General features: G+C 32.1%; 2 protein-coding genes across 22 annotated transcripts in view; one reads left to right on the top strand and one right to left on the bottom strand.

Moving 5' to 3' along the window:
- Positions 1–22408, top strand: part of LOC114335322 (putative phosphoenolpyruvate synthase) — a 153531-nt gene that overhangs the window by 66067 nt on the left and 65056 nt on the right. The window lies entirely within an intron of this gene.
- LOC114335321 (acaloleptin A-like) lies at positions 1221–16419 on the bottom strand. Of its 20 annotated transcripts, none has more exons than XM_050648495.1 (5): positions 16204–16419; positions 14436–15001; positions 13980–14057; positions 13602–13790; positions 1221–2275 (listed from the first exon to the last, which is right to left on the bottom strand). In XM_050648495.1, exons 2-5 carry the CDS (start codon positions 14992–14994, stop codon positions 1311–1313), a joined length of 1791 nt encoding a protein of 596 aa, XP_050504452.1. In that variant the 5' UTR covers positions 14995–15001; positions 16204–16419; the 3' UTR covers positions 1221–1310. The 20 variants fall into 20 exon arrangements, with proteins under 20 accessions (XP_050504452.1, XP_050504444.1, XP_050504450.1 ...); XM_050648487.1 differs by having other exon boundaries at positions 1221–1708; positions 1898–2275; positions 13602–14330; positions 14520–15001; XM_050648493.1 differs by having other exon boundaries at positions 1221–1519; positions 1898–2275; positions 13602–14330; positions 14520–15001.

The following is a 22408-nucleotide window of genomic DNA, read 5'->3' as shown; positions in this document are numbered from 1 at the left end:
AACGACCGCTTCATACCTGCATAAGGGGTAAGGGGTTGGGAATAAAGGCAAAATACAAAATATGAAAAACATTTGGCATTTGTATTTGTATCTACACTCAACACTATCACTGTATGCGGGATGTGTATTTTGGTCTGTGCTGTGTTATGAGGAAGACCGAGTATTTCTACAAGGAATAGGAACATGCATAATTAATCTATTTATTTTGTTTGCGGTCAACTTACAAATAAAAAATTCATTTTGGTACTTCAATATTACTTAAATAGTAAGTATGTATATAGGTACATATAAACAACATATAAATTTTAGTTATTTACATACATATTTTACATAATATATATTTGGGTACTATAGGTATATTCAGCATTTTTATTTTTATATGCAAATAAACTAAATATAATATATACCTAAATATATATACCTACTTACCTATATAATATTTATATAACTAACAAAAATTTATATATTTCATATTTACTTTTTAAGTAATATTGTAGAATGTACAAACTACATTCTCATATATAATATGTAAATTTAGTAGAAAGTAGAACCTAGGATGAGAGGAATATAATATATACCTAAATATATATACCTACTTACCTATATAATATTTATATAACTAACAAAAATTTATATATTTCATATTTACTTTTTAAGTAATATTGTAGAATGTACAAACTACATTCTCATATATAATATGTAAATTTAGTAGAAAGTAGAACCTAGGATGAGATTCGGTGATGCCGAAAACATACTTCTGAGCAATATATAGCACTTCCTTGGAATATTCTTCCCATATACTAAAAAGTGCATTCTTCCTATATATACTAAAAAGATGTGCGGTAGTACATTCTAAGTATATAAATAGAAGGTTTACAGCACCTCCTTAGAATGTTCTAAAACGGATATTCTTGGTATATACTGAAAAGAAGTGCGGTAGTACATTCTAAGTATATACATAGAACGTTTAAGTACTGTAATGTAGTATATACTCAGCATCTGCTCTGCACATTCCCAATGGTAATTACGTATATTCTCAGCATATACTTTTTCTGAAAAGTATGTTCTATGAACATACTAAGAACATGAAATTGTTATGTTGGTATGTTGAAACGACTAAAGTGTTAAAAGGAGGGCGGCAAATATTAAGTTGTACACGGGCGGCCAACACTTTAGCAGCGGCCCTGTTGACAAACTAAGGAAAAACTAAAACTAGGAACTCGATTTAATTTTTTATTACAATAAATTAAATAAATAGTACAAAATACGAGAATATTTGTATTTCGTAATATTCCTATTGCTATAGGATTCTAGAATCTCCAAGTACCACCTACATGCCATGTTGGTTTAGCTCTATCGGGTCCGCTAACTACTTTGCTCCATCCTGCTTCAAAATCGTGGTCGTTTCCATGATTTTTTACTTGGACGCCAGCATTAGTATTACCATCATCATCACGGTTAGCTCCTGGATTCACTTCCCAATCTGGTCTTGGCGATCTTTTGAATCTCCAGGTACCACCTACATGCCATGTTGGTTTAGCCCTGTTGGGTCCATGAACAACCTTGTTCCATCCAGCCTCAAAGTCATGATCTTTGCCTTTATTTCTTACTTCTACACCAGCATTAGTGTTACCATTTCCATCCCCGTTAGCTCCAGGGTTTACTTCCCAATCTGGTCTAGGCGATCTCTTGAATCTCCAGGTACCACCTACATGCCATGTTGGTTTAGCTCTATCGGGTCCACTAACTACTTTGCTCCATCCTGCTTCAAAATCGTGGTCATTTCCATGATTTTTTACTTGGACGCCAGCATTAGTATTACCATCATCATTACGGTTAGCTCCTGGATTCACTTCCCAATCTGGTCTCGGCGATCGTTTGAATCTCCAGGTACCACCTACATGCCATGTTGGTTTAGCTCTATCGGGTCCACTAACTACTTTGCTCCATCCTGCTTCAAAATCGTGGTCATTTCCATGATTTTTTACTTGGACGCCAGCATTAGTATTACCATCATCATCACGGTTAGCTCCTGGATTCACTTCCCAATCTGGTCTCGGCGATCGTTTGAATCTCCAGGTACCACCTACATGCCATGTTGGTTTAGCTCTATCGGGTCCACTAACTACTTTGCTCCATCCTGCTTCAAAATCATGATCGTTTCCATGATTTTTCACTTGGACGCCAGCATTAGTATTACCATCATCGTCACGGTTAGCTCCTGGATTCACTTCCCAATCTGGTTTAGGTGATCTCTTGAATCTCCAGGTACCACCTACATGCCACGTTGGTTTAGCTCTGTTGGGTCCATGGACAACTTTGCTCCATCCAGCCTGGAAGTCATGATCTTTGTCCTTATTTCTTATTTCTACTCCAGCATTAGTGTTACCATTTCCATCACCGTTAGCTCCTGGATTCACTTCCCAATCTGGTTTTGGCGATCTCTTGAATCTCCATGTACCACCTACATGCCATGTTGGTTTAGCTCTATCGGGTCCACTAACTACTTTGCTCCATCCTGCTTCAAAATCGTGGTCATTTCCATGATTTTTCACTTGGACGCCTGCATTGGTATTACCATCATCATCACGGTTAGCTCCTGGATTCACTTCCCAATCTGGTTTGGGCGATCTTTTAAATCTTTGTTCATTATCATCTTCGGCGCCTGTTAAGACTATTAATGCGAATATTAGAATAAAAGTTGATCCATGTTTGAACTTCATCGTTAATCTGAAATAAAAATAATTTTACTGTACTTATTTATTGTTGATGTACTTAAAACAGAAATAGCAAAATGAGCATACATGAATTGTACGCAGACACCAGAAGCAACAGTCCACATAAAAAAAGTAAAACTGGGCTAGATAGGTATATGAAGGAAGAAACAAAAAAGGCAATCAAAAATTGGAGTGTTACACCTCACTAATTCTTGCCGTATGGATTCATCAGAATATCTCTAAAGAGTGAAGTCGAGTTCGCTCCGCTTCGTTGAGGTATATTTTAGAAGGGTACGAATTGGCTCCCGCATGAATGCGGGTAGGCTCTCATATAATCGCGGAAACATTAGACATTGTTGCCAAATCGTGTAATATTTATACTGCTTAGGAAATTTACATAGTGATATAGACTTTTTATAGGAAAATTATACTTTTAGACAAATACTTTTAGAGTTTGTTTTAGTTCAACATTGGCATATGTGGCAATTTTAACACAAATTATCGGTGTCGGCCGGTATGCGCTCGACCGTTTTGCGCTCTTACCTGAGATCGGCCGGTTTGCGCTCTACACTCTAATACCCGAAAGTTAAGTTAGGACCGAAGGGTTAGGTCTTCCTCCTTTCCCATAGATATTTCTAGGAAGGTACCTGTTTCTAACAAAAAGAGAAAATTTGAAAGAAGTGACAACGCTGGGTGATATTTTCGACATGTTTAGGTAACATAAATTTTGTCTATGGGAGCCAATTCGGACTCCACCTTTTTTAGTTCAGGTAAAATTCTTACCATTGGGAGCGAACTCGACCCCGTCCTCTAAAATCTTACCAAAAATTTTTCAGATGGCAAATAATCTGGTTATTGAGCTGTTTGCTTAAGATATCATTCAACTGCATTTACCAAAAGCTGGCACTTGATATTGGCCATAAGCATACACAAATGATATTCAGAAAAGGGGAGTTTGGTCTACTCTAAATGTAGCCACACAACAATATCTTAGTTAATAAAGAAATAGATGCTTGTTCCGTAGACTTTAAAAAGGTTTTCGATAGAATACGCCACGATCCACTCAAGGCATTCATTTCTTCAGAGTAATAACATTTATAATAATGATTTGCGAGTTAAATACCAAAACTTTGAAGTGCTCAGATACATACATCGAAATTGCCAGTCCATATTCATAAAAATGAAGAAAATGTTTATTAACCATGGAGGCAAAAATATAGTAGGTACGTTACAAAATATAATCAAGAAAAATCGATAACCGAATGAAGTCAATCCGTAGATGAATGGCCTGGATGAAAAACTTAAGAGAGTGGATTGGAAGCATCAACGGAGCAGCTGTGCAAATTATAATAGCGTTGATGATACCCAATATCCGATAAAACAGAGGAATATAAGAAAGAAAACAAGAAGTAGAATAGGCTGATACCTGAAAGACCTATGTGGAGTACAAGACTTTAGAAATCGAGAAAGAGTAAAAAGAAAACAGTAGCAGAGTCATAAAAAATCAGTTAAAACTTGCTAAGACAAATAATACTGGAAGGAATCATATTGTGAGGACAAAGTATTTCTGGAAGTGCTTCTAGAAATATGACATGGATATTATCAGATTAACAGAATTTTAATAAACATAAGAAAAAGAAGAGGAAGATAAAGAACAAGAAATAAAAGAAAAAAATAAGTATTAAAAGTGTAAATAGAAGAATAAAACACGAAGAAGAGTAAACAAAAAATTAGCTGACAGAATATTTTCTAATTTTAATAAGAAAATTATAAATAACAAGAATACATACCTTTTCTATTTTCCAACGGAGTACTTTCTTGTCTAATACAGATTTCGAACTGTTGATTCCATATCATAGTATTCATTTTATATCCCAAAAATATTGAGAGAGTACCAAGATGTTAGTACTTTACCATTTACCCATAGAAACATGTCAACACGGGACTTTACTTTATTATTAAACAATAATTTTTAATCACTTATTTTTAGTAGCGTGTTATATTTTTGTATCCAATCATACATTCATTTATCAGCATTATTACGTAACCGAATAGTATTTTGGGATTTGTTAATTTTAAATTGCAGAGAGATTGTGAGGTCATGAAAAAGTCAGGAAATGGTAATTTTGCAAATAATTGCAATTGCAATTAATTATCATAATTTTTGCTGCGATACATGCACCTAATTTTCTTCTTCTTCTAATACCTTGTCCAATTTCTGACAGTGGAGATTATAATAACTGTACCTAATAATTTGTTTGCTTTGTTTGTTTGTTTATAAAATGTTTTGTTTAGTCTGGATCTCTTCTTCTCTCGAATTTATCAGGGACTATGGGCCGTTGAAGAAGATTATTCTTCCCGTCGGTTGTTTGAAATATTCCAGCTTTCGAACCTTAAGTGTTTTAGTTATTTCAGTTTTCTATTTCAAAATATCAAATAAGGAAATGGTTCAACACTTCAAAACGTAACGGAAGGAAAATCAGTTGGACCAGATGATATTCCTGGGGATGTTTGGAATGCATTAGAAGAGACAGGAGCAAGTTGGCTAACAGGTTTATTTAATAGAAATTATGGAAGTTAGACAAATGCCAGATGAATGGAGAAGCAGTATATTAGTACCTGTTTACAAAAACAAAGGAGATATACAACAATGCACAAACTACATGGCCATAAAAATACTTAGTCACACCATGAAAATGTGGGAGACAGTAATTGATAGAGAGATACGTGAAGAAACCGAAATATCTGATAATCAATTTGGCTTCATTCAGGGAAAATTTACAACAGATGCAATTTTAAGGGTTGAAAAATACAGGTATAATTAAACAAGCGCTCATATGATACTCATGGATTTTGAGAAAGCATATTATGATAGAATTCCTTGAGATATTCTGTGGTGGGCACTCAATAAGAAAGGAGTCTCCGGTAAATATGTAAAGATTGTGAGAGATAATAATATACGTATGAGGGAGTAACAACTAGTGTCAGGACAGGTGTGGGAAAGACTGATTTTCATGCGAAAGTATGATTGCAACCAAGGCTCGGTGGTTAGTCCTTATTTATTAACAGTAGTTTTGGGTCAGATAACAGCGAAACTACAGGGTAACATTACGGGTTAATGTATGCTGATGATGTGTCCCGGACAAATAATCCCGGAATAATCCTGGACAAAAAATCCCCGTACAAAAAATCCACGGACAAATAATCTCCGGACAAAAAATCCCCACAAAGAATCCCGGACAAATAATCCCCACAAATTTTTTTGGACAAAATATCCCCACAAAAATCCCGGACAAAAAATCGCCAAGAAATATTTGCTATCGAATAGTTCTCTAAAAGTTTTCCCGAAATTTTACCAAATTTCGAATTCCAATTCCATGCTGAAAACTTCAAAATTTACATGACAAAAGAGTGTGAGTTTTTTTTCAAAAATCGTGGAAGATATGGGGAATGAGCTAAGGCCCCGTTCTCTTGACAGAGGCTTGATAACGCGCTTTTTGATAACGCCCGATTACAACTACATACATTTTACTTAAGATCGTTTACATGCTAACGCGCGTTTTAGGTCATTAAAACGCGCGTTGGCATGTGAACAGTCTCAAGTAAAATGTATGTAGTTGTAATCGCGCGTAAATATTTCTTGGGGATCTTTTGTCCGGGTATTTTTTGTGGGGATATTTTTTCCAAAAAAAATTGTGGGGATTATTTGTCCGGGATTTTTTGTTGGGATTTTTTGTCCGAGGAATTTTTGTCTCCGGGGATAGTTTGTGGGGATTTTTTGTCCGGGATTATTTGTCCGGGGATTATTTGTCCGGGGATTATTTGTCCTAGCTTCAGTAAAACATACAGAGTGAGTTTTATGTATGGAAACACTCAATTACCTCGGAAACGGCTTGCACGATTTTTATAGATTTTGGTGGGTAAGGGTTCTCTGAGACGGCCGATATTATAGTAGCAATTACATTGTTGTCAGATTTTCCGTTTTTCTGGAAATCTAATGAACTTTCTTATTTCAAATGCAACACCCTGTATATTTTTTGCGTTTTGAAGTCCTATACCTAAATATATTCCCTATACCTAAATGCCATAATTTCGGATATATTGCTACATTTATTTAAAAAAAAATTTAAACAAATTATAAAAATCAATTTTTTCGACTCTGGTCAATATTATTTTAGGTTCTTTGGATCATCGGGAACAAAAAAGATCTTTTGTAATTTTTTTATAAAATTTATCGTTTCCGAATTATAAACAATTTAAAACTGAAAAAAATCAAACAATGACAATTTTCTAGATTCAAAAACACAAATAAAAATTATTAGTTTTGAAACTGAGTAGTGCCCAAATTCAAGTTCAAGCCTTATTCTATATACCAATACGTAATTTGAACTTGTTTTATATTAAAATATTTTTTTATTTGTTAATACAGCCCGATCGCCCGTCCTCTCATATGCGCTTTATTAACAAATTAAAAAACGATGTTTTAGAATAAAACATGAAAAAACTCTTATGGCGAGCTCCTAGAAAAAGGGTTGAGCTTGAATTTAGGTACTTCGTAATTTCTAAAATTATATTTTTTATTTATGTTTTTGAACCTTGAAAATCGTCATTATTCGATTTTTTCAGTTTTAAATTGTTTATAAGTCGGAAACGATTAATTTTATAGAAAAGTTACAGAAGATCTTTTTTGTTCCCAATGATCCAAAGAACCTAAAGTAATATTTACCTGAGCCGAAAAAATTGATTTTTATAATTTGTTTAATTTTTCCTTTTTTAAAAATGTAGCAATAACTCCGAAATTATGGCATTTAGGTATAGGGAATATAACATAAAAAATAATCAGTATTTCTTTATGACTTTAAAACGCAAAAAATATACAGGGTGTTTCGTTTGAAATAAGAAAGTTCATTAGATTTCCAGAAAAACGGAAAATCTGACAACAATGTAATTGCCACTATAATATCGCCCCCCTCAGAAAACCTTTACTAACCAAAATCTATAAAAATCGTGCAAGTCGTTTCCGAGATAATTGAGTGTTTCCATACATAAAACTCACTCTGTATTCTTATTAAGTTCCCAAGAAGACAGTCTGCATTTCCACCTTCCAAACACATTCAAAGGTTAAAAAACAAATATGTAACTATTTTGTGGAATAAATTCCCAGCATCGCCCGATATAAATATGCCTCAGGTTCACAGTTTACTTTAATCGTTATCGAAACTCACTTCATCTTACCAGAATATTTAAATATATTACCAACGAGTCGGTGCGTTTTGGTTCAATTCAGTCTTCATGCAAAGCCTCTTTGATAATGGGTAAGCCTAGAAACACGTGTCAGGGGATGGCAAGAGACTCGAATTAAATCAAAGCAAAACTGTCTATGTTTATTTAAATATGTAACTAACGTAACAGCATTTTTGAAATCTTTCAAAGTTATGAGTTGTGAAAAATTTTAATAGGGTGCGCCAAACCTCTGGTTTTCTTTGATTACGGCTAAACTATGAGATATACAAAAAATGTTTATAACAAAACTAATGTGTATCAAAGACGTCTATAATTTAAAATTATTTTTGATTATACAGGGTAAGTTAGAACGACGGTATGAACCAAAGTTGTATTTTTTTAAATGGAACACCCTATGTATTAAATCATTTTTGAATATACTTTTTAAAAATACTAAAAATTTGTATAAGGTTTTATAGGCCTAAAGTTAATAATTTTCGAAATATTTACATTTTTATTGAGAAAAATGGTAATATTTATAGGTTTGTGGATTATGTTTTCAAGGTAATAAAAATTTAAGTGATAGGTCAAAGTTTTTATAATATAGTGTTATTTTTAAATAATCTAATATCTTTTACTTTTAGCCATAAAATATACAGTGTGATCACTATTTGCAAATACAAAATTTTATCATTTTTTTAAATGGGACACCCTGTGTATTAGTTTTGCATTTTGTAGTAAATATTACAACCTTTCTTTTGGTATAAGATATAGATATTTAAAAAAACTATAGATTTTACGTTTTTGCGGATTTTTTATTATAAATTTTTTTGGAAAAAAAAAATTATAATCTGGTTTTAGAAACATACAGTAAAATATCAAATATGAAAATAAAAACGTAATTAAATATTAAAATTAATCGTATGGCAGTACAATTCAATTGAATTTAATTACTTTAAATTATTTTACAAAAAATATTTTACCATACTAAGGAATGCATGAATTAGTTACACTAAATTAAATAAAGGGGTCCAGGTGAATTCGTAACTATTTTAATCCCCCATCCTAATTACAGGCCAATTGGTAACTCTGGCCTTCAGGTAATTTTTCGGTAACCAATCAACTACCGGTGAATTCGTAACTAAATAAGGGTATAATCTTTTAGAGTTGAAATAAACATATGGAAAATCTGTTTGCTTTTAAATTATCAGATGGATTTAAATAATTTATCATTGCTAAACATCTAAATATTGAATTTACAATAATTGTGAGTAAGTTGTTTTATCAAGTAATTATTACTTATTACTTGATAAAAACCAGTCTCATATAGAGCTATACTTCTATACTTGATGGAAATAATATTCAAAACACGTGTTAATGAAACACTATAATATTGTTTCAATTATTTTTTAAGATATTTCAATTTTTGCTATTTTTTATAGGTACGTATATACAAATATAATGTTTTTAAGCAAAACAAGAAACATTCGGTTTAGATTTAAGGTATTAGATTTAATAAATGCTTTCAAATTCACCTGAAGAAAATTTCGAGTTGGCAGATCGGGTAATAAAAAAGTTACGAATTGGCCGGTGTACATTTTGATTTGAAAATTTTTGTCATTAAAAGTTACGAGTTGGCGCGTGTCCAAATAAAGAACCAAATTTTAAATCTACCCTAGTAATTTTTCTATCACAGCAAATTTCCTGTACCAAATGAATTGTAAGTTATATTGTATTTACGAGTAATTTCACTTAATAACTTTTTAATTTACCTACATCTTGTGAACGTATAAAGTATGCTTAGAAACAAATGAACGTTATAGAAGTATATTAAGAAGTCAATAGTATCTATGTACCTACTCGTGTCACAAAAGCTGTTAATAATTTCTAATGGTTTCGCCCAACACAAACGTCATATCCACATGTTCGGTTGAAAAATTAAAATTTAAAATATAAAAAATTGTTACAAAAATTTCAACTACAAAAGTATTACCAGCTTGTGTGACACCAGTAAATACTATTTATATTAATAAATAATTTGGCTGATACATTTAACATTCATTTGTTTCAATGCATACTTTATAATTATGATGTTCTCAAGATGTAAGTAAATTTAAAAGGTAAATTAAAAGTTTAACTGATCTTACTCGTAAATACAATGTAACTAACAATTAATTTGGTGGAGGAAAGTTGCTGTGGCAAAAAACTTACTAAGGTAGATTTAAAATTTGGTAGTTTATTTAATTTAGTAACTAATTTATGCATTCATTAATATGGTAAAATATTTATTGTAAAATAATTTAAAGTCATTAAATTCAATTGAATTGTACTAGCATACGATTTATTTTAATCACTAATTACGTTTTTAATTTCATATTTGATATTTTAGTGTATGTTTCTAAAACCAGAAAAAAATTTTTTGCAAAAAATTTTTTAATAAAAAATCCACAAAAACCTAAAATCTATAGTTTTTTTAAACTATCTACAAAACGAAACATGCTAGGTACATACAACCTTATACCAAAAGAAAGGTTGTAATATTTACTACAAAATGCAAAACTAATAGGGTGTCCCATTTAAAAAAATGAGAAAATTTTGTATTGGCGAATAGTGATCACACTGTATATTTTATGGCTAAAAGTAAAAGATATTTAATTATTTAAAAATAACACTATATTATACAAACTTTGACCTATCACTTAAATTTTTATTACCTTGAAAACATAATCCACAACCCTATAAATATTACCATTTTTCTCAATAAAAATGTAAATATTTCGAAAATTATTAAGTTTATGCCTATAAGACCTTATACAAATTTTTCATATTTTTAAATAATATATTCAAAAATGATTTAATATATAGGATGTTCCATTTAAAAAAATAAAACTTTGGTTCATACTGTCGTTCTGACTTACCCCGTATAACCAAAATAATTTTAACTTATAGACGTCTTGAAGACACATTAGTTTTGTTATAAACATTTTTTTGTATATCTCATAGTTTAGCCGTAATCAAAGAAAACCAGAGGTTTGGCGCACCCTGTAATAGCTGGCATTGATTAAACCTACAGTCGAAAAAATTAAAGAATACCCATGAACGAACACATTAAACACGCTGTATTTTCCTGTCACCGTGTCACAAAGAAAATTGCCCAGCGCAAGTACATGTAATAATAATTATTACATGTACTTGCGCTGGCCAATTATTTGTATGACACGGTGACAGGAAAATACAGCGTGTTTTATATGTTCGTTCATGGGTATTCTTTCATTTTTCATACTGTATTTTGTTTATATTTAGTTAGTATTGTGTAGGGTAATGGATCCAAATATGATACCCTTTTTTTTACTCTTGGTAATCGTAAAGTTTATGGATTCAAGAAGTCTGAAATTAGACACATGTCAGATAATTATGCTATTCTGTTGCAACAGGTTCAAAATTAATTTTAAACCTACATTTTTTTACCAATAAATTAATTTTTTTAAAATGTCAAAATTCCGAACTTAAAAAAAGGTGTCTTAATATGAGACCATGGGGTATCCTATTATGAGGCACCACGTTATATAGGTTAAAAAGGTGATAAAAAATTATTTTTTCTACGAGCGTGCAAAAATGTCTACTTTCGCGCACGCATTTTAGTTTAGAAAGTTTCACTTTTCCGCACGCGTGTTACTTTTCCGCACGGGTGTTACTTTTCCGCACGCGGTTTGTGCTTTTCCGCACGCGTGTTAATTTAGATATGTTAATATGGCCTTAAAGTAATTATAATACATGCAATAAACTAATATTTAGATATTATTTACTAATTTATTTCAAATATATCTTATTGTGTTCCTGTTTTAATGAAATTAACGCGACAATTCGATGAAATAAAATAATTTTGACATAATATTCGAAAGTCAAATCGGTAGACAATAAGAGTCGTTTTGAATCATTGTCATGGAAACCAAGATCGTCGTCATGCTAACTAATTATACTGAAAGTTTGGTTTTGACAACCTTATCAAAGAATTAATTTGTGTATGTATTTTCATATTAATTAAATTAATTGATTAAGATTTGGTAATTTTTTAAAGACTCTTAGCAAAAATATTGTTCCTAACTCTTGCAGAAAGTCTCTTTTCCGCACTCGACTCCCGCTTCGCGTCGTTCGGCAAACTGCAGCCGCGTGCGGAAAAGAATGACTTTCTGCACTTGTTAGGAAAATAACTATTTACGCATTGTTCTGGATATAAACTGTATTACATGCTGTATACATGATGCTGTTGTTCTGAAACTGTTTCTTTGTGGCATAGTATGCAATTTTCTTTTTTTTTTTTTTAAATAAACCACAATTTAAGTTGAAAATAAAAATTGGAAGTCTAAACGTCAATGAATTTCATTTTTAACTTAAATTGTGACTTATTTCCTAACAAAACAGCAAAAAGACATGATGCTATACTCAAAACATTACAGTATGTACCCTAATATGAGATATCTCATATTGGGCACACTTGAAGGTCTTATATTAGGAGCGACCACGTGTGAACTTTTTAGTCCGTATTTTAAGTTTAGGATTGGTTTTACGCCACTATAATGGCGTGTTTCTGTAACCAATTTAAGTAGCTATCAACTAATTACTAAGGTGATTTTTTTTCTCCCACCTTAAAAATAAAAATTCTGTTTGAGCTACACCGATTAAAAAACTTCTGACTCGCAAAATACTTAAAAACTTCACTGACTGGTAATACTAAATCACAGACACTCGATTTATTCACAGCCTACTGCCTACTGGAAAAATTATCAGAGTTTAGTTTTTACCCCACTCGCCAGGCTGCATCACTTACAAGACTCTAGAGACAAGGGTCTCATATTAGGAACGGGTCTCACAATAGGATCCTTAACCCTATATTTAGTATATTTTATATTTCCAGTTTATTATTGTATCTTTTCTTGGTCATAAACCTAAGTAGTTGAAGGAAAATTTAAAAAAGAAATGTCTAAGCAATAACATCTAAACCATATTTTTAAATATATAAAACAACAGAAAAAATTATTGGAATTATGACGCATTAATAATCATTACCAGCATTATGCATATTCATGAATTATTGAGAAAATAGATCACCTCGCCCAATAAAAATGAACATGCATCACCTTAGTAGATCCCTGCTATTATGTATAATGACCACTTTTGTATTGATGGCTGTGATTGACAAAACAAAACAAAACAAAGCAAGATAAATATTTATAGGAAAAAGATAAAATCTATTATTATAGTTAAGTTAACCAATTTATTATATATTATCTTCTAAATGTATTTTTAAAATTGTCTTTGAAAATAATACTGGTTTATCATCGAAAATACTTGAAATGTTACAAAAATTGCATATTCTTTTAGCAAATAAATATCACATGAGTTGTTTGGAGTATAAAACTGTCCATAATAGTTAATTGAATTGGATAATATAGTTTTATCTATGCAAATTAACAATATTATCTACTTTGTTATTATTGCTACCAATTATTTAATTACTTGACAAACTAAGGAAAAACTAAAACTAGGAACTCGATTTAATTTTTTATTAACAATAAATTAAATAAATAGTACAAAATACGAGAATATTTGTATTTCCTAATATTCCTATTGCTATAGGATTCTAGAATCTCCAAGTACCACCTACATGCCATGTTGGTTTAGCTCTATCGGGTCCGCTAACTACTTTGCTCCATCCTGCTTCAAAATCGTGGTCGTTTCCATGATTTTTTACTTGGACGCCAGCATTAGTATTACCATCATCATCACGGTTAGCTCCTGGATTCACTTCCCAATCTGGTCTAGGCGATCTCTTGAATCTCCAGGTACCACCTACATGCCATGTTGGTTTAGCTCTATCGGGTCCACTAACTACTTTGCTCCATCCTGCTTCAAAATCGTGGTCATTTCCATGATTTTTTACTTGGACGCCAGCATTAGTATTACCATCATCATCACGGTTAGCTCCTGGATTCACTTCCCAATCTGGTTTAGGTGATCTCTTGAATCTCCAGGTACCACCTACATGCCATGTTGGTTTAGCCCTGTTGGGTCCATGAACAACTTTGTTCCATCCAGCCTCAAAGTCATGATCTTTGCCTTTATTTCTTACTTCTACACCAGCATTAGTGTTACCATTTCCATCACCGTTAGCTCCAGGGTTTACTTCCCAATCTGGTCTAGGCGATCTCTTGAATCTCCAGGTACCACCTACATGCCATGTTGGTTTAGCTCTATCGGGTCCACTAACTACTTTGCTCCATCCTGCTTCAAAATCGTGGTCATTTCCATGATTTTTTACTTGGACGCCAGCATTAGTATTACCATCATCATCACGGTTAGCTCCTGGATTCACTTCCCAATCTGGTTTAGGTGATCTCTTGAATCTCCAGGTACCACCTACATGCCATGTTGGTTTAGCCCTGTTGGGTCCATGAACAACCTTGTTCCATCCAGCCTCAAAGTCATGATCTTTACCTTTATTTCTTACTTCTACACCAGCATTAGTGTTACCATTTCCATCCCCGTTAGCTCCAGGGTTTACTTCCCAATCTGGTCTAGGCGATCTCTTGAATCTCCAGGTACCACCTACATGCCATGTTGGTTTAGCTCTATCGGGTCCACTAACTACTTTGCTCCATCCTGCTTCAAAATCGTGGTCATTTCCATGATTTTTTACTTGGACGCCAGCATTAGTATTACCATCATCATCACGGTTAGCTCCTGGATTCACTTCCCAATCTGGTCTCGGCGATCGTTTGAATCTCCAGGTACCACCTACATGCCATGTTGGTTTAGCTCTATCGGGTCCACTAACTACTTTGCTCCATCCTGCTTCAAAATCGTGGTCATTTCCATGATTTTTCACTTGGACGCCTGCATTGGTATTACCATCATCATCACGGTTAGCTCCTGGATTCACTTCCCAATCTGGTTTGGGCGATCTTTTAATTCTTTGTTCATTATCATCTTCGGCGCCTGTTAAGACTATTAATGCGAATATTAGAATAAAAGTTGATCCATGTTTGAACTTCATCGTTAATCTGAAATAGAAATAATTTTACTGTACTTATTTATTGTTGATGTACTTAAAACAGAAATAGCAAAATGAGCATACATGAATTGTACGCAGACACCAGAAGCAACAGTCCACATAAAAAAAGTAAAACTGGGCTAGATAGGTATATGAAGGAAGAAACAAAAAAGGCAATCAAAAATTGGAGTGTTACACCTCAATAATTCTTGCCGTATGGATTCATCAGAATATCTCTAAAATCTTACCAAAAATTTTTCAAATGGCAAATAATCTGGTTATTGAGCTGTTTGCTTAAGATATCATTCAACTGCATTTACCAAAAGCTGACACTTGATATTGGCCATAAGCATACACAAATGATATTCAGAAAAGGGGAGTTTGGTCTACTCTAAATGTAGCCACACAACAATATCTTAGTTAATAAAGAAATAGATGCTTGTTCCGTAGACTTTAAAAAGGTTTTCGATAGAATACGCCACGATCCACTCAAAGACATTCATTTCTTCAGAGTAATAACATTTATAATAATGATTTGCGAGTTAAATACCAAAACTTTGAAGTGCTCAGATACATACATCGAAATTGCCAGTCCATATTCATAAAAATGAAGAAAATGTTTATTAACCATGGAGGCAAAAATATAGTATGTTACAAAATATAATCAAGAAAAATCGATAACCGAATGAAGTCAATCCGTAGATGAATGTCCTGGATGAAAAACTTAAGAGAGTGGATTGGAAGCATCAACGGAGCAGCTGTGCAAATTATAATAGCGTTGATGATACCCAATATCCGATAAAACAGAGGAATATAAGAAAGAAAACAAGAAGTAGAATAGGCTGATACCTGAAAGACCTATGTGGAGTACAAGACTTTAGAAATCGAGAAAGAGTAAAAAGAAAACAGTAGCAGAGTCATAAAAAATCAGTTAAAACTTGCTAAGACAAATAATACTGGAAGGAATCATATTGTGAGGACAAAGTATTTCTGGAAGTGCTTCTAGAAATATGACATGGATATTATCAGATTAACAGAATTTTAATAAACATAAGAAAAAGAAGAGGAAGATAAAGAACAAGAAATAAAAGAAAAAATAAGTAATAAAAGTGTAAATAAAAGAATAAAACACGAAGAAGAGTAAACAAAAAATTAGCTGACAGAATATTTTCTAATTTTAATAAGAAAATTATAAATCACAAGAATACATACCTTTTCTATTTTCCAACGGAGTACTTTCTTGTCTAATACAGATTTCGAACTGTTGATTCCATATCATAGTATTCATTTTATATCCCAAAAATATTGAGAGAGTACCAAGATGTTAGTACTTTACCATTTACCCATAGAAACATGTCAACACGGGACTTTACTTTATTATTAAACAATAATTTTTAATCACTTATTTTTAGTAGCGTGTTATATTTTTGTATCCAATCATACATTCATTTATCAGCATTATTACGTAACCGAATAGTATTTTGGGATTTGTTAATTTTAAATTGCAGAGAGATTGTGAGGTCATGAAAAAGTCAGGAAATGGTAATTTTGCAAATAATTGCAATTGCAATTAATTATCATAATTTTTGCTGCGATACATGCACCTAATTTTCTTCTTCTTCTAATACCTTGTCCAATTTCTGACAGTGGATATTACAATAACTGTAATAACATCTTGTTATATGATTTTTCATTAGAAACAATAAACATATCTATCTATCTATCTATCTATCTATCTAATAACTGTAATAATTTGTTTGCTTTGTTTGTTTGTTTATAAAATGTTTTGTTTAGTCTGGATCTCTTCTTCTCTCGAATTTATCAGGGACTATGGGCCGTTGAAGAATATTATTCTTCCCGTCGGTTGTTTGAAATATTCCAGCTTTCGAACCTTAAGTGTTTTAGTTATTTCAGTTTTCTATTTCAAAATATCAAATAAGGAAATGGTTCAACACTTCAAAACATAACGGAAGGAAAATCAGTTGGACCAGATGATATTCCTGGGGAGGTTTGGAATGCATTAGGAGAGACAGGAGCAAGTTGGCTAACAGGTTTATTTAATAGAAATTATGGAAGTTAGACAAATGCCAGATGAATGGAGAAGCAGTATATTAGTACCTGTTTACAAAAACAAAGGAGATATACAACAATGCACAAACTACATGGCCATAAAAATACTTAGTCACACCATGAAAATGTGGGAGACAGTTATTGATAGAGAGATAGGTACGTGAAGAAACCGAAATATCTGATAATCAATTTGGCTTTATGCAGGGAAAATGTACAACAGATGCAATTTTAAGGGTTGAAAAATAAAGGTATAATTAAACAAACGGTCATATGATACTCATGGATTTTAAGAAAGCATATTATGATAGAATTCCTCGAGATATTCTGTGGTGGGCACTCAATAAGAAAGGAGTCTCCGGTAAATATGTAAAGATTGTGAGAGATAATAATATATGTATGAGGGAGTAACAACTAGTGTCAGGGCAGGTGTGGGAGAGACTGATTTTCATGCGAAAGTATGATTGCAACCAAGGCTCGGTGGTTAGTCCTTATTTATTAACAGTAGTTTTGGATCAGATAACAGCGAAACTACAGGGTAACATTACGGGTTAATGTATGCTGATGATGTGGTGGTGGTGAGAAATATTAAAGGCGACTTAGAACAAAAACTGGATAGTGGGGATAATCTCTTGAGAAAAAAGGTTTAAAACTTAGTAGGACTGTAGGACAAAGACGTCTAGCGGAACGTCTGGTGAGACGTCGGTCAGTAGGAAGACCAAGGAAGAGGTGGATAGACGAAGTGAGAACCGATGCTATAGAGATATTGAGGGTGGACAACTGGAGGAGAGTAGCCAGAAACAGAGATACTTGGAGGCGGATGCTCGGGGAGGGCAGGGCCCAACTTGCGATGTAGCGCCATAGAAGAGAGAGATAGGACAAAGACAGAGTATTTGGAATGTTCATTTAAAGATGGAATTACTGCAAATAAAATGATATCTTTTGATAGTGAAATGATTGTGAAAAGTGAGCGTTTTAAGATGAGTAGTACAGAGTCATGGGAAAATAGATGGAGATGGATGCAGGAGAATTAGGGTTGGATGGATGAAATAGAAGGAAGCAAGTGGAGTGTTGTGTGACAGAAAAATTCCAATGAATCCGAAGGGAACATTCTATAAAAAAGCCATAGAACCAGCTATGGTGTACGGACTTGAGTGTTGGGCAGTTAAAAAGAAAGAGAAACAACGAATGCATGCGAGAGAAATGTCAATGCTTAGATAGATGAGTGAAGTAACAAAAAGGCTAAAAATAGGAATGAGTAGGTAGGAGCATAGGTAAGATGGTTTGGTCATGTTTACCGTCAAGACGTTATTCACCCAATTCGAAGCATTGCTGAACTGCTGGCTACTGGAAGAAGTAGGAGAGAAATGCTAAATAAGACCTGGGAGGAGACCCTTGGGCAGCACATGTAGGTAAAGGGGATTGATGCTGATATGACCCAAGGTAGAAACTTATGGAGAAATGCAATTAGGCAAGCCGACCCTGCATAGGGAAAGACAAATGTTGATCACTTCAATTTTCTATTTAGATATTCTTCGGTCGCACCAGATTTTAAAGGCTTCCAATATTTTTATTAGTATATCCAAGAGACTCTTTAAATCCGCCTCTGGGTCTGATCATTATTAGTTGTATCTCTGTTTTGCTGATAACTATAAATTTTGCTCCTAGAAGTACCTAATCTATACCTAGATAATATACAGGGTGGGGCATTAGTGTGACAAAGTCCAATTACTCGTTTGTCGTAAGAGATACGAAAAAAAGTTATTTAGGTAAAAGTTGGGGCATACATAGTAACATAATTTAAAAATATTTTCAAATATACAGAGGCGTCCGTGTTAACAGGGTGACACAAACTTATGTTTTTTTAAATAGGACATCCTGTATATTTTTACATTTTTGGATTCTCCTCAATGTTTCCTTTCTTAAAATGTATGGTTTTGTAATATTATACGAGGTACTTTAAAAGTTAATTACGTTTTTTTGTTAATTTCGTAGCAATATCTACACCCTGTAGAATTGTAGTGATTTGACACCAAAACTTATATTAATATTCAAACAATTTTTAATATAGTCTACTATTGTTAATCATTAACATTATAGCGAAATGTTTAATTTTAGTATACAGGGTGGGTCGAAACTCGGAATGAGTATTTTCTTAGTTTTCTTAAAAGGAACACCCTGTATTTTAGTATTGTAATGAAATTATATTTTATGATACTTTTTTATTTCTTAAGCATTCCCTATACCTAAGTGCTTTAATTTGTAAGTTATTCGTGATTCTTTAAGCCAAACATTAATTGCAACAAAAATTACGTGAAATTTTATTAGGTGGCCGTGAAAATATCCAAAGAAAAATAATTTTTCAAAAAAAATACATAATAATCTAGCCTGATCCTTAATTTATTAATATTGGATGAGATATCCAAATACGTTCGTAGTTAAGGTTGTTGGTGCTTAAAATATTAATCAAACATACAAAATTTTCCCTAGTTGGCTATGACAGAAAATTTGCTTAAACATTTGACATTATACTTAGTTCCAGTTGATTTGTTATTAGTACTAATATTAATTTTTCTAATGAGGAACTGATTAACATAGCTTTGTGCTAGGAGAGTATAACAAAAATGAGCTACTTGCAATAAAAATTTATCATCAGCAATTCGTTGATAGAAAACCAAAAAGATAATCTTTTGAAAGTATACTAAAACGGTTTCAACAGACTAGATACTTAGATTGTAAGAACGGTTGTACTAATATGCAGATCCTCAGTGACATTAAGGATTACTTTTAATGTTTCCTGTTTCCTTCACTTACAATAGTTTTTGTTCGATCAGGTTTATCATAATCTTAGTGTTCAGTCCGTTGAAACCGTTCTAGTATATTTTTAAACGTTTCTTTTCTTAATTGTCGTCTATCAGGGAATTTCTGATGAAAAATTCTTATTGCTAGTAGCACATTTTTGTTATACTCCACTAGCACAAAAATCTTATTAATTAGTTCCTCATTAGAAAAATTCATATTAGTAATGGTAACAGAGCAACTGGAACTATAAAAATAGTATAATATCAAATTTTAAAGGAAATTTAGTGTCATAGCCGACTAGGTAGGATATTGTATGTTTTTATTAATATTTGGCGCACCAACAATGTTAACTACGAATTTATTTGGATATCTCATCCAATATTAATAAATTAAGGATCAGTCCAAATTATGATGTATATTTTGATGTAAATTTTCGCTTTTTTCGCCTATTACCAAAAAGTTAAGCATTTTAAACAAATTTGAGACTAAGAAACTCATAAATCGTATAAAAAACTTCAATATGGCGTTCGCTGAATATGTCTATCCTTATTGGTTGCTTAGAAAATTGCAAAATAAATCATAAATTTTGAGTTTTTATCAATATTCATAACATGTAAAAATTAACTCAGAACCTTCTTATTAGACGGAATGCTGAGACTTCTGGTGCTTAAATCATACCCTAAATTTCAAAGCAATCGGTCAAATAGTTTAAAAGTTATATAATTTGTTTATCCCAAATTAATTTTTTTGCAACACTATAAGTCAAAAAATGATGAAGTTACAGTAATACTTTGGATAGGTTATGAAAGAAGAAGATTTAGACTATTAACTTAATTTAAAAAAAAATGACAAAAAATAATTCTAAATATTGCAAAATTATTTTGCAAAAACATGTGAATTAAAAAAAGGGGGATAACTTCGTTCCTAATTGTCCTAGGACAATTAGCCTAATAAAATAAAAAAAAGTCAAAATGTAAATTCGTACAGGTTAAAACAAATTTTATATCAAAGTTTAGGTGGGTTCAAAAGATATTTTCAAGAAAGTATCCAAATCATACAAGGGGAATATTGTTTAAATAATTAAAAAGGGGTCATTTTTGTAAAAAAAAATACTTTTTTAACTGCTGAGGTAATCCACTTATCGATGAAGGTCTATGGAATTTTTTTCTGCAAAGTTGAAGAGAAAATATTTCACATAAGACTTACTAAATTAAATTTGACCCCCTATTTATTTAAGTAATTGTATATAAACTTAAAAAAAATTGCAAAAAAATATTTTTAGCGTTTTAAATAAGCACTATAAAATATCTTTTTTTACAGACTAAGTTGCGCTATATTACCAGTATTAAGCAAAAAAAAATTGGTCAAAAAATATTTAATATTTTTTGAGATATTGAATTTGTTTTTAAGTGTTACTATATTTTCAATTGCAAAAACGCGGTTGTTGCCAAAGAAATATTCATCTGCTTAAGATCTCATTATTTTTATTTTTATGTATATTTTCGATAAATGTATTGATAAATTCAAATTTCAATTAAACTCCCCCTTAAAATGGCATTTGAAAATTATTCAAATTTGTTTATAATTTGTTTTTTTTAATAACGTCGCGGGGATTAAGTATTTTGAAATGCCGTTTCGATAATTGGGTTCCTGGGAATTTTTTACTAATTAACAAATTTTTTTGTCGTTTTTTCTTCTTCTTTTTTTTCTTGGAGTTATATTATTACGGGCCCTTTTAGGGTTAAATTTTATTAAGAATGTCGAACCTCTGGGTTGTAGATTCTAGACCTAAAAATATTAAGATTTAACTAAAATCTCTTAAATAAAATGTGGCTACTTACTGAGTTACAGGGTGTTTTATTTAAAAATTTAAAAATTATTTTTACCTAGTACTTTAAAACTATTTGACGTATCCTTATCATACTTGGCAGAAAGTGTAGCTATTATACACCCTACTAAATTGTGATTTATAAACGTTTCTTGCTAGTGCCAGAGGCGTACGACAGGGGATAGTGGATGATTGACCCTTCCCAAATTCTACGCCACTGAGTGAATTACTATTTTAGCGAAATTTTTCGATTTTCCAATACTTTGTATGTAAGTAACTTTATTGGTATCGATAAAGTCATCAGTTTGAGAGATATTGGAAGTTTAAAATGAATGAATGAATTAAAATAACTATGCCGTTTCATTTTTAACGTCCAATATCTCGAAAACTAATGACTTAATCGTTACCAGTAAAGAGTTTATTATTTACAAAGAAAGTATTAGAGAATCGAAAAATTTCGCCTAAAATAGTAATTCCCTCAGTTGCGTAGAATTTGGGAAGGGTCAACCATTAACTATCCCCTGTCGTACGCCTCTGGTAGTAGCTAGAAACTTTTGTTTATCACAATTTAGTAGACTGTATAGTACCCACACTTTCTGCCAAGTATGATAAGGATACGTCAAATAGTTTGAAAGTAGTTGGTAAAAATAATTTTTAAATTTTTAAATAAAACACCCTGTAACTCAGTAAGTAGCCACATTTTATTTAAGTGATTTTAAA

This window comes from Diabrotica virgifera, chromosome 4, assembly GCF_917563875.1.
Source record: "Diabrotica virgifera virgifera chromosome 4, PGI_DIABVI_V3a".
NCBI classification, from domain to species: domain Eukaryota; kingdom Metazoa; phylum Arthropoda; class Insecta; order Coleoptera; family Chrysomelidae; genus Diabrotica; species Diabrotica virgifera.
This window is presented reverse-complemented; position numbering and strand designations above follow the sequence as displayed.